Genomic DNA, 12,836 nt, shown 5'->3' on the forward strand with positions numbered 1-12,836 from the left:
TCTATTATATTGAGAAGATAGTCGAGTGACCGCTCTAACAGTGGAAATACATGTCCTCCAAGATGGAAGGCAGGCGAGATCACCAATAAGTCGTTTTTCTCAAAGTTGCCACTTGTATCCACTTATATCAGTACGTCTGTAACAGCGTGAACATTACGAAACTTCTATTAGTCAAATAAGCCTCAAGTAATTCGACACTATCATAGACCTAAATACAAAACGGGGTTACCTCACATGGACAGATTTGAGGTGGAGTAAATGCTCTCGCTTTGCTTCTTCTTCTCTTGTTTACAGTACATTTTTCTCACGCAGAACTAGTATCGGTTAGGGGGAAATTAATTAAATGAATGTGCATGTATTTCATAATGCTGGAGTAAAACGATATATTACCATACTACTCACATCAGGTTTAAGTTCCTTTTGTAACCAGGTAGAAGTCAGACTAGCTAGCTAACATAGCTGGCTGGCTAGCTAACTGTTAGCTAACACAGGACAGGTTGCAAAGATCGTACACGTGAGATTTATGACACTAACTTGCTTGTTATTGACACATAACTCTACATATGGATTTTAGTTTGGTGACTTGATCATTTCATGTACATCTACTATGGTCTTGGAGGTAGAGAGTTTATTCGGGGTGTACATGCTGTATTGCACCAATCCCAAATTCAAGGGTCGCATCTACATTGGTTTCACTGTGAATCCAGAGCGTCGTATAGGACAGCACAACGCAGGGCGACACCGTGGTGGAGCCAAGAGGACCAGTGGAAGGGGACCTTGGTAACTAACAGAACTAATGAAAAATAATATGTTGTATGGCTTATTGCCATTTCTACAGTTTTTGAGAGACCTTGTGCATCGTGTGGATTTTGTCCTTGTACCTTCTCCAGGGAGATGGTTCTCATCATTCATGGCTTCCCCTCTGACATAGCTGCTTTGAGGGTAAGTCAGTAGGAACTGCTTCTCTTTAGCCTAATAGGCTGACCACACCGCTTGCGTCGCGAAATGTAGAAATCGATGTTATTCAGTAATTGCGCTCGAGCGTAGAAGTAATTCCTATTTCTGACGCAGATCGCGCTGCAAGTCCTGCCTCTCCCATCTTCGCATTGGTTTACGCTTCGAACACACCGACTGCGTTTGCATTTTGATACACCAGAACTACATTAATTTCCAATGGAACGCTGCGTTTGCGTTCTGTGTGGTGCATACTTTGGATTTTTGGAAGTATGCATCAAATTGTATGCATTGACTTGTCAGAAAGTAGCAAAATGTGAATGTTGAATTTTTATTGCACACATATCCAGTAAAAACAATGTGGGATAACATAATTCAAACAGTTTGGCTGTAGAATTTCTTTAAATTTTTTATTAATTTATTTGCCAAGTATATTATTTATTCGATGACATCCACAAATTAATTGTGAGAGAGAGCCTATCATATAATTCCCTCAAATGCAGTTTTGGAGCAAAATGCAATAATAAATAGTCAAGATAGCAGAGTAGGCTCATTCAACAATGAGACCAACGTTGAGGAAGGTGGTCTTGATCGCGCTGTTGGGCCAGGACCAGCCCCGCTGAAAGCGCCGTTCTGTGTGGGTCCAGAGATGGTTAAAGTCCCGAAAGCAGGTAGGGGAGTTCCACCATCTCATTCAAGAGCTTCGACTGTTTGGAGAGGAATTCCGAAGTTACTTTCGTCTGGACCGAAGCCAGTTCGATCATCTGCTCTAGATGGTTGGAGCCAGGATAGCCCGGATGGATACCAACTACCAGGAGTCCATCAGCCCAGATGAACACCTGGCTATTTGTCTCCGGTAAGCTAAATTCTAGTACATTTTTAAAGCCTTTGATACCATAATTGATTGATATTTGATATATTGCTTTTATGTGCAACCTAGCTAGCTAAAGGGCTCTCTAGTTAATAGTCCCTATTTGACATCAGATGTACTTTTACAGAATGTTCATTAGGACTATAACTTTTCCCAAAGTTGGTTTATAATCCTTTTTTAATTGTGCAATGTTACCAAATGAAAAGAAAGTTGGGGTGCCTTCTGCTCTGATGAAGGTAGGCTAGTCTTCTCCAGGACCCATTGTTGTTCAAGACAGTTAGTCATTCATTACGTTCTTATTGGACTTGCATTCACTCTTAGAGAAAAAGGTTCTAAAGGTGTCCTTCTGCTTTCCCCATAGGATAACACTTTTTGGTTCCAGGTATAACCCTTTGGGGACCCAATAGGGTTCTACTTGGAACCAAAAGGGTTCTACCTGGAAACAAAAAGGGTTCTCCTATGGGGACAGCCGGAGAACCCTTTTAAGTAGATAGTACCATTCTTTCTAAGAGTAGAGTTGGCCTGGGCTACAGTTTATTGATATAGACTGAATTGTACTGTTTCAAGGCATTGTTACTGATGGTTGATGAGTATTACAATATAATTAGTAGAGCATAATAAACAGTAATGAGGTAGCTATATGAGTAGCTATAATATGTGGGGGGAATTCAAGTTACACACAATATTGATAATTATTTTGAATTATATTTTAGATTCTTGGCGACGGGACTCCTACAGGACCATTGGATTCAGCTTCCGAGTTGGACGGTCCACGGTGGCAGGTATTGTCCCCTCTGTGGCACAAGCCATTTGGGACTGTCTGGTTGGTGAATACATGTCTCTCCCCAAGGAGGAAGACTGGAGGGGCATCGCTGCCGAGTTCCTGGAGAGGTAGAATTTCCCCAACTGTCTTGGCTCCATTGCCAGGAAACATGTAGTAATCCAGGCTCCACCGTGCTCGGGTTCGCAATTCTACAACTACAAGGGTACATATTCAGTTGTACTCTTGGCTGTAGTAGATGCCGCCTACTGTTTCCGTGTTGTCGATGTTGGTGCTTACGGCAAGGGAAGTGATGGCGGGACCCTCTGGGACTCTGCCTTCGGCCAGGCACTTCAGGATGGCACCCTGGAGATTCCACCACCTGCATCACTCCCTGGGGCTGAAGACCTGGGACTTGTTCCCCACGTCTTCGTCGGCGACGAGGCCTTCCCTTTGAGACCCAACCTCATGAGGCCATACGCTGGACGCCAGCTGCCATTGCCAAAGTCTGTAAGGATCTTTAACAAACGACTGTCCAGGGCAAGGTTAGTTGTTGAATGCGCCTTTGGGATTCTGGCAGCCCGGTGGAGAATGTATCGGAGAGTGCTTGGTCTCAGCCCCTCAAATGTCGATGCCTGCGTGAAGACCACATGTGTTCTCCACAACTACCTGCAGCGGTCATTCCAGGAGCCGCTCTGAATGGAGATGGGCACGCCAAATGGTTACCTACCTGATGTCACCAGGAAAGGTGCCAACAACGCCCCCAGACAGGCGCACAGGTGAGGGAGAAACTGACCACCTACTTCCATTCGCCAGCAGGTGACTTCCATTCGCCAGCAGTATGCCATGGAGTGAAACAGCTCTTTTAAGAGCCCCCTAACACAAAGGTTATTTTAAGAACCATCCACCGTTGTCCATAAAATTGAATTTTTTCCCCCAGATTACTTCATGTATCATTGTCTCTCTTCATTGGAAGTTATATTTAAGTGAAATTTGGGAGTAAAGATCACACCTTAACCCCTTCCCTCTCCCATTAACGCCAGTATTATACACACCTGGCATGGTACATCAGGTGAGCGGGAGCACTAATTAAGGTTATGCGACATGATAACAAAGGGAAAGGGTAACCTAGGGTCCATACAAATAGTACAGTTTACCACCATGTTCACTGGCCAGGCAAAATACAGGTGGAAGAGAATGTGTTTTTACTTTCATCTTGTCTTAGATCTGCAAATGTGTAGGGAAGAAATAAGCAGATTAAGTCTAAATGAGATATTAATAAACAACTGACAATGAAAACATAATTTAATAAGTATTAAAGTACAGGAAAGAACATGACCGGTATGTATGTATGTTGTAAAAATGTTTTAAAAAATACAACTATTGAAAGAGGTGTGTATGTGCGATACAGGCACTACTCATAAAGCCTAGACGTAGTAGGGGAACTTCAGACGTGGCCATAAAGAGAGAGAGGGCAGGGCACTGGAGATCTGAGGAACAGAGTGGACTGGAGGAGAGGTGTGTGTGTGTGTGTGTGTGTGTGTGTGTCTCTGTCTCTGAAAAAAAGAAAATAATATGTAGCCATAACACAGCTAAACAAACAAATGGCCCCTGGATGTCATGGACCAGTTGAGTTTCAACACCCTGGTTTTCAAGTGGTTTTAAATGAAATAAATATATTCACCTTTAGTCTTGTAAGAGACCAACAAGAGCATCTGTGAATTCTCCAGTGTATGATTTTCAATTCTGTCAATTCAGAAATCTATGTAACACTAATAAGGAATGCTATCCTAAGACTTTATAAACAAATTACTTTATGAATTGACTGAATTTAAACGGAACTGCCGTGTGTGAAAAGAAAGGTACAATGAGGGAGGTCAAAACAACAACCAGACAACTCCTCTTCCTGTCCTTCCTGTGAGCTGGTTTGCTAAATTGACTCCATCTATGGAAGGGAAGAAAAAAACAACACATACAAGCTTAACATAAATCTCACCTTTTATGGTGTTATATTATGTTAACTAAATACTGCTTGTATAGTGTAGTTAGTGGCGTAAATATTGGAACAGTGTGGTAAAGTTGGTAATACTTGCTGTTTACTCATGGAATTTGTATTTCAGATCAAAAGATGTATATGACAGGCAAATATTTAGACAGCAAACTGTTGTTTTAGGATATTTTGTAACCCAGAAACAACAGCTATACATTTGCCTCATATTAATACTTTGATCTGAAATACCAATTAGCCTACATGAGTATACTGTAAAAAATTACCTACTTTACTTCACTGTCGCAACACTTATGACACTACCTGTGATGTAGAGAGAAAAAAAACGTACCATTGAACTCGGCTTCGAAAAGCAGCTGATACATTTTAACCTTGACGGCTGCTTTTCTTTGCTGAGGCAGCCTCTTCAGTGTTGCCACCAGGCTCAAGGCAAAGAGGGTCTCTTCATCCTCCTTCATGTGAGCATCAAGTTGGGCAACATCCCACTCGATGGCTTGGAGGAGCCTCTGCTGAAATGAGTTGAGTGGATCTGGCGATGGTCGCACTTGTAGATGACGTTGAGGGTCTTGATGCACCGGTGGCGACAACACTTGTGGATGACGTAGTAGAGGGTCTGACTGTTAAATTGCCACTCGTTGCCCTAGGCACAATAAATGGATCCAGAAAATAAAGAATGTGGCAGAAGTGCCAAGGCTGCTGGCCTGAAGCTGCTGACCCAGACCTCTTCTTTTCTCTCTGCCCTTCTCTCTCTCTCTGATACCTGTCCCTGAGTTCTCTCCACTTCCTCCTACAGTCTTCTTTTACATAGACATGAACATAAGCCAAACCATTACCTAGCATAACTATAGTTATTAGATAGCTATCATGGACATGTCACCTACTGTGCACACAGACACACACATGGTTATCTGACCAAATTATCAGTGGTACAGTAGTATCTACCATTTATATTACTATTTATCTGACAAACACACACTCTTTCAAACATGATTATTTGGGAAAGTTATCAGTTATAGTAACTAGCATAATTTATATGACTATTTCTTTCACACACACACCTCATTGGCTAGGTTAGCTAGCTAGCTAATGTTAAAAATCTGTCGTTCTGCCCCTGAACAACGCAGTTAACCCACTGTTCCTAGGCCGTCATTGAAAATAAGAATATGTTCTTAACTGACTTTTTTTAACTAGCCACATCTAGCACTAGCTCACTACTAAACTGACCTGGCAATCCTACTATCGGGGACACCTGTCTCCAAGCAGCATTTTTTGTGTTTATGTCCCTGTAGCTGTCAGCAGTTGTGTCAAAAAGACACTGTTTTGAGGAAACTGCGAAAATGATTCTCCTCCATGTGTCCAACCGCATGCGACCATCTGCAAAAGATACCTGCATCAGTATAGTTGCCTAGCTGTGTAAAAATTATATGCAGTAGTGATGCTATTACGCAGTCGGTGTGTTATACAAATCAGTAAAATCCAGACGGAAAATATTTACACAAGAAGCAACCTAATATTACACAGCCATCTCCTCATTGGTTATACCCACGTGGGTGACTGAAAGACAAACGAGGTCAGTGGCGGTAATGCACCTAATTTATGAAAGTTGCCAATCGCAATATAAAGTCGAGAAGAACAGGCCTGGAAGGGAGAGAGATGACTAGAAACGATTCGGTTTACCGTTTTATGTGTGGATTAATTGGCGGAGTAGAGGACCTTGTGCATTTCAGGTAAAATAACAACTCAATGTTTATATCCCAGGACAAATTAGTTAGCAACAGCAAGCTAGCTAAATAGGACAAATTAGCTAGCAAGTGCAAGCTAACTTGCTAAATTGCCATAAATGTTTAATTATTTTCGACCTGTCCCCAAATTAATGTAATTGGTTCAGAGTTTGTTTTGATATTTGAACCTGCGTGTCGTGATCGCGTTTGTTGTGGGGGTACAAAATACATTTATGCACGATGGCGCACGCGCACAGCCGGTTTGGGTTCCGTGTAACTTTCAATTCAACAACCTTAGTTACACCCCCCCCATATGTGTCACTTCCCCACCAGATTGATGTTTCAAGACCTAACCTCTGTCTTCTCCTTCCTTCCATCAATAGTTTGAGTGGGCATGGCAGAACCCCCACTCCTCCCGACGCCTGTCCCACGTCACCCGGCGCTCAAAGAAGGAATCCAGCCTGAAGTTCCACTGGCGTGTGGTGTCCAATATGTTGCGGGTGATGCCGTGGAGCCGCCTGCCCCTCACCACCCGCTGGCTCAAGCAGGAGTACAGGATGGACTTTGAGCCTGGCCTTCAGCCGCCGCTGCACGTCCCTTTGGCCTTCGGCAGCATCAGGGCCAGGAAACAGAAACCGAAGGATGTGGAAGAGGAACAAGAGAATGGTGCAGCTATATGCCTCCTTTGTCAGGGGACTGTTAAGGTAAAGCTAGTGGCGCTTTATACACTGCTCAAAAAAATAAAGGGAACACTTAAACAACACAATGTAACTCCAAGTCAATCACACTTCTGTGAAATCAAACTGTCCACTTAGGAAGCAACACTGATTGACAATAAATTTCACATGCTGTTGTGCAAATGGAATAGACAACAGGTGGAAATTATAGGCAATTAGCAAGACACCCCCAATAAAGGAGTGGTTCTGCAGGTGGGGACCACAGACCACTTCTCAGTTCCTATGCTTCCTGGCTGATGTTTTGGTCACTTTTGAATGCTGGCGGTGCTTTCACTCTAGTGGTAGCATGAGACGGAGTCTACAACCCACACAAGGGGCTCAGGTAGTGCAGCTCATCCAGGATGGCACATCAATGCGAGCTGTGGCAAGAAGGTTTGCTGTGTCTGTCAGCGTAGTGTCCAGAGCATGGAGGCGCTACCAGGAGACAGGCCAGTACATCAGGAGACGTGGAGGAGGCCGTAGGAGGGCAACAACCCAGCATTAGGACCGCTACCTCCGCCTTTGTGCAAGGAGGAGCAGGAGAAGCACTGCCAGAGCCCTGCAAAATGACCTCCAGCAGGCCACAAATGTGCATGTGTCTGCTCAAACGGTCAGAAACAGACGCCATGAGGGTGGTATGAGGGCCCGACGTCCACAGGTGGGGGTTGTGCTTACAGCCCAACACCGTGCAGGACGTTTGGCATTTGCCAGAGAACACCAAGATTGGCAAATTCGCCACTGGCGCCCTGTGCTCTTCACAGATGAAAGCAGGTTCAAACTGAGCATGTGACAGACGTGACAGAGTCTGGAGACGCCGTGGAGAACGGTCTGCTGCCTGCAACATCCTCCAGCATGACCGGTTTGGCGGTGGGTCAGTCATGGTGTGGAGTGGCATTTCTTTGGGGGGGGGCCGCACAGTGCTCGCCAGAGGTAGCCTGACTGCCATTAGGTACCGAGATGAGATCCTCAGACCCCTTGTGAGACCATATGCTGGTGCGGTTGGCCCTGGGTTCCTCCTAATGCAAGACAATGCTAGACCTCATGTGGCTGGAGTGCGTCAGCAGTTCCTGCAAGAGGAAGGCATTGATGCTATGGACTGGCCCGCCCGTTCCCCAGACCTGAATCCAATTGAGCACATCTGGGACATCATGTCTCGCTCCATCCACCAACGCCACGTTGCACCACAGACTGTCCAGGAGTTGGCGGATGCTTTAGTCCAGGTCTGGGAGGAGATCCCTCAGGAGACCATCCGCCACCTCATCAGGAGCATGCCCAGGCGTTGTAGGGAGGTCATACAGGCACGTGGAGGCCACACACACTACTGAGCCTCATTTTGACTTGTTTTAAGGACATTACATCAAAGTTGGATCAGCCTGTAGTGTGGTTTTCCACTTTAATTTTGAGTGTGACTCCAAATCCAGACCTCCATGGGTTGATACATTGGATTTCCATTGATTATTTTTGTGTGATTTTGTTGTCAGCACATTCAACTATGTAAAGAAAAAAGTATTTAATAAGATTATTTCTTTCATTCAGATCTAGGATGTGTTGTTTAAGTGTTCCCTTTATTTTTTTGAGCAGTATAGTAAAGCTGTACAGTGGCCACGAATTCTGGTCCTGGAGAGCATTGAAGACGCAGAGTTTTGTTCCAACCCTGCATCAAAACATCTCATTTAGCTAGTTGACTGCTCATCAGGACCTTGATTAATTTAATCCTTTCAGTCTGCAGATAAGATGACCTGCCTCCATCCCTTATGTCACATGACCAGCCACCTGATTTGCTTAGCCAAACACTTTCTGACGGGTGAGGCCGCACATCTCCTTCCTGTGGAGGGGGAGTGTCCCGGTTGCCGTCGCTCAGTACTGTGGGGGAGTCTGATTCGCCACAAGAAAGGCTGTTACGGAGACCTGGAGGAGAACACATCCTCATCCCAAGTAAGTGGGGGATTCAAATGTAGGAATTATGATTGTCAGTGTTTTGTATTTTACTTATTAATTCAGACTTGCCTCAATAACTAACAGTAAAAATATTAGGATGAAGGCCTAAGGCATCTGTGATACTTCTGTTATATGACTTGTAATAATGCATCGGTGTTGTTTCACAGAACCATTGGACAGATGAACTGCAGATCTAATCTGAATGTGATCAGTCAGAACCTTCCTAATATGAACTTTGAACTGCTACCGAGTCACCATGACTGCACAGAGAAAAGACTGCGAAGATAGGATGAAATACAGTAGATCAATGACTAGCAAGTTACTCTTGAATGGACTTTCCTGCAACAGCAAAGGGTTGATCAATTGATTGATCCGTCAGAAGATTTAATGTTTGCACAAAAATCATGCTGATCTGGTGTGAAAAATGTTTTTAATGCAGCATCTGAACCCTTTTTAGATTGAATCTGTTAACTAAAAAACAATCATGAATAAGGCAGTTTTAAATGTGTGTAAAACCTATATGTATTGTATGTACAGCCAATAAAACATAGATGCTTTCTTTTGGAGCCAAGGAAAGCACAAGTTTTTGCCCCTGAGGAAGTGTTTATTTCAATATGATGTACCCACAAAGTTTCAATCCTTAAAACCATCACTAAAATAGCACCTGAGACCATATAGATCTAAACAGACATACTCTATCATCAGAACACACAACAAAATAACAAAACTATATCATAAAAAAGGCAACCATATAATATGACATATCATCAACATCAAGTGTATGTGCAAGACAGAAAACATAGTGACAAATAGATTTGAAAAAAGTGCATGGCTAGATAGACCCATCAGTGTCTCTTCATGATGGCTTTAGGTTCCTTTCTATGTACCTCATCTCTTGTCACTGAGCAGGGCTAGTATATGCAGTGACCACAGGCTTTAAGAAAGAAAACATGATTAAACATCCATGAAAGCATTCTCAGATTAAACATAGCAGCTAAACTGTAAATACATTGTGTATGTGATCAAATAGCTTCAGTGAAGTGTACGAGAGCATGTGAGTATGGAACATGCATCTGGTCAAACCATTTGGCATGTGTTCAAATTCTCATGCTCTTGAAATGAACTCTTACCCTGCTGGGTGCTGCAGGGGAGCAGAAGCGGAGCAGCTTGCAGCTGTAGATAGTCAGGGTGACAGAGATGCCGAGGAGAGTTGCGTGCACGAGGAACCACTCGACATAGAATGGATACACCGAATTCTGGGTAGGTGTGGGCGATAGCAGACACAGAAACAGAGTTTGAGGTATGAGTGAATGACGCTACCATTCTGTTGCTATGTTTACTTTTCTAACCATCTACAGCACTATTTGTATTGTGTTTTAATATTCATGTATTCCATCAACAAACTTTCAACCTTTGATTGACACATACAGATGTTCTGATTGCTACCAACTACTAAGTCTCTGAGCTGTACAAGACAATAGTTTCCCCAGAACTTCCCCAAATCTTTTCACTGAGATTCAGCTGAAATAGTTGATCTTGGGACAGATACATTATATAGGCCTTATATACAGTATACTTTATAGTCTGTGTTCTAACACTATTTCTATGGGACTCACCATCAGCTTGTCGCAGGTGATGTGATGATGTGTGTTGTTGTAATCAGTGAAAAGCCAGCAGTCTGGCACTAAGTGGGTGTCAGACAGCTTTCCTCCTACGACGACCACGTTGAACATGGCCATAAGGCAGGTAGCTAGCTGTGTCCCCAGACACGCCTTCAGCTGAAAGGACGAGGAAAATGAGACAATAGATGTTTTTGTCTTCCAGATATAATGCAATGGGTAATCTAAGTTAGAAAATATGATAATTTAGCACAGATCTGGTTACAGATCTGTTTGTGCTCTCTTGCCAACTGACTGTAGGAGTAGGCAAAACAGCACAAACAGATCTGGGTTCCGACTATGATGACTCACTGTGGGAACATGAAGACTCTGGGCTGCTATGGCCACACTTCCCGCCACTATCGCCTACAGAGAGCACAGCACAGTTAGCTGAAAATCACCCATTTCATGTCAAGATATAGCAAGGAAAAACAAGAACAAATCATAGCTTTCTTCACTTGTTCAATAATAGCATGAATTTATTTACCATACTGATAAACCTAATAAGCGGCCAAGGACATGCATAGAGAAGTATCCTACTCACAGACAGGGAGCCTATCGCCCTGGTTACTTCTTCATTTCTCTGATCCAATCGGTTGGCTACACTGACATAAACTGAGTTGAGCACAAACACACCCAAAGTGATCTGAGAGACCTATGATGAGAAGAAATATCCACAAAGTCAAGATTCCTACAGAATAAATGCAGTAGGAAGAACAGTTTTATGTTTGCATTTTAACGTTATTATATCAAGTTAAGTCATTGAGAACCAATTAACAATGGAATACAATATCAGTAGTTTAGTAAAATAGCCTTATTCTGTAGGGAATTGATGAGGATTTAGTTGTTTCTTAGATTTGCCTTCCGCAAAAATAGACTCACACACCCCCAGTGCTTTGGGCTGGAACTCCTGGTAGGTCTTGCGGGTCGGGGTCTCGGTCTCAGCACCTGGAAAGTCGCGGTCCAGAAATGTAACATCGAAGAGGGAACCTCTCTCTTCATTCACGTCGCCGGCAGGTTGTGAATTGGCGGGTGAGTCCGCAATAACCCCAGTTTCAGCAACAACTTCGTCGGGATAGAGGATGGAAACCCATATGCCAATATGGAAAACAGACCCCTAACTGTTTTAGCCTATACATAACCATAACTTCTAGGCAATAGGCCAAGGTAGCCATCCAGAATTGGACAAAAATAAACCAAGTTATTTCTTAGGGTTAGTTTTCGTTTGTTTGGAAATTACATTTGTAGACCACATTATCCGGACATTTTGAAGGAATTATGCAGCCTAGTAGGTTGAATTAAACTAAACAAATGCAATACGAAAACAATTTACCTTCCATTTCCCCAGAGTTGCTGCAGAGATATCCTACAGCCTATTTAATAAACAGCCTACGTTTTGGATTTGAATGTAGTACATAAAATGAGACGAGTAAACGCCCAGTAAACTTTTATTTTCCATAATGTCTGCCCTCTAGTGAGAGAAATTTGATCCTACATTCCGAAGTTGTGGTATATGCACATAGGCTAACCAATTTTCAGAAATTGTATTCCATAATCATACATCTTATTACTAGAATACCAGTATGTTTTGAGTCGCACATTAATCAATCAATGAAATTAATTTATAAAGCCCGATTTACATCAGCCGATGTAAAAAAAAAAGGTGCTATACAGAAACCCAGCCTAAAACCCCAAACAGCAAGCAATTCAGATGTAGAAACACCGTGGCTAGTTTGGACATTTGGCAATATAACAGAACATAAAAGTTAACTCAATACAATTTCTTTTAAAAATAAATAAAAAATTATTACAAAAAGAAACACAATATTACTCTTAGCAATCAGAAATGACATATACTGTACAGGCATATACAATATTTCAGTCAATGGGGAAAAAAATACATGTTTCTGCTGGTTGATTAGTTGCATTAAGTACTGTCCTGCGACGGTGGGTTTGTGCCCATAGGCGACGTTGTTGCCGGTGATGTCTGGTGAGGACCTGCCTTACAACAGGCCTACAAGCCCTCAGTCCAGCCTCTCTCAGCCTATTGCGGACAGTCTGAGTACTGCTGGAGGGATTGTGCGTTCCTGGTGTTGTTGTTGCCATCCTTGTGCGTTCCTGGCAGTTGTTGTTGCCATCCTGTACCTGTCCCGCAGGTGTGATGTTCGGATGTACCGATCCTGTGCAGGTGTTACACATGGTCTGCCACT

At 43.1% G+C, this 12,836-nt stretch overlaps 2 protein-coding genes across 3 annotated transcripts; one reads left to right on the plus strand and one right to left on the minus strand.

Annotated features, from left to right (window-relative positions):
• Window positions 1–20: 20 nt before the first annotated feature.
• slx1b (SLX1 homolog B, structure-specific endonuclease subunit) lies at window positions 21–9,564 on the plus strand. Of its 2 annotated transcripts, XM_014155436.2 has the most exons (5): window positions 25–780; window positions 891–942; window positions 6,698–7,018; window positions 8,753–8,965; window positions 9,136–9,564. In XM_014155436.2, the coding sequence occupies exons 1-5, from the start codon at window positions 608–610 to the stop codon at window positions 9,163–9,165; spliced, it is 789 nt and encodes a 262-aa protein (XP_014010911.1). In that variant the 5' UTR covers window positions 25–607; the 3' UTR covers window positions 9,166–9,564. The 2 variants fall into 2 exon arrangements, with proteins under 2 accessions (XP_045557219.1, XP_014010911.1); XM_045701263.1 differs by lacking the exon at window positions 891–942 and having other exon boundaries at window positions 21–780.
• On the minus strand, window positions 9,552–12,102 carry LOC106577451 (uncharacterized). The gene is made up of 7 exons (XM_014155437.2): window positions 11,960–12,102; window positions 11,513–11,691; window positions 11,171–11,281; window positions 10,939–10,992; window positions 10,585–10,746; window positions 10,099–10,224; window positions 9,552–9,902 (listed from the first exon to the last, which is right to left on the minus strand). The coding sequence occupies exons 1-7, from the start codon at window positions 11,964–11,966 to the stop codon at window positions 9,867–9,869; spliced, it is 675 nt and encodes a 224-aa protein (XP_014010912.1). The 5' UTR covers window positions 11,967–12,102; the 3' UTR covers window positions 9,552–9,866.
• Between the last annotated feature and the right edge of the window lie 734 nt (window positions 12,103–12,836).

The sequence above is a fragment of the Salmo salar genome, chromosome ssa18 (genome assembly GCF_905237065.1).
Source record: "Salmo salar chromosome ssa18, Ssal_v3.1, whole genome shotgun sequence".
In the NCBI taxonomy this organism is placed as follows: Eukaryota; Metazoa; Chordata; class Actinopteri; order Salmoniformes; family Salmonidae; genus Salmo; species Salmo salar.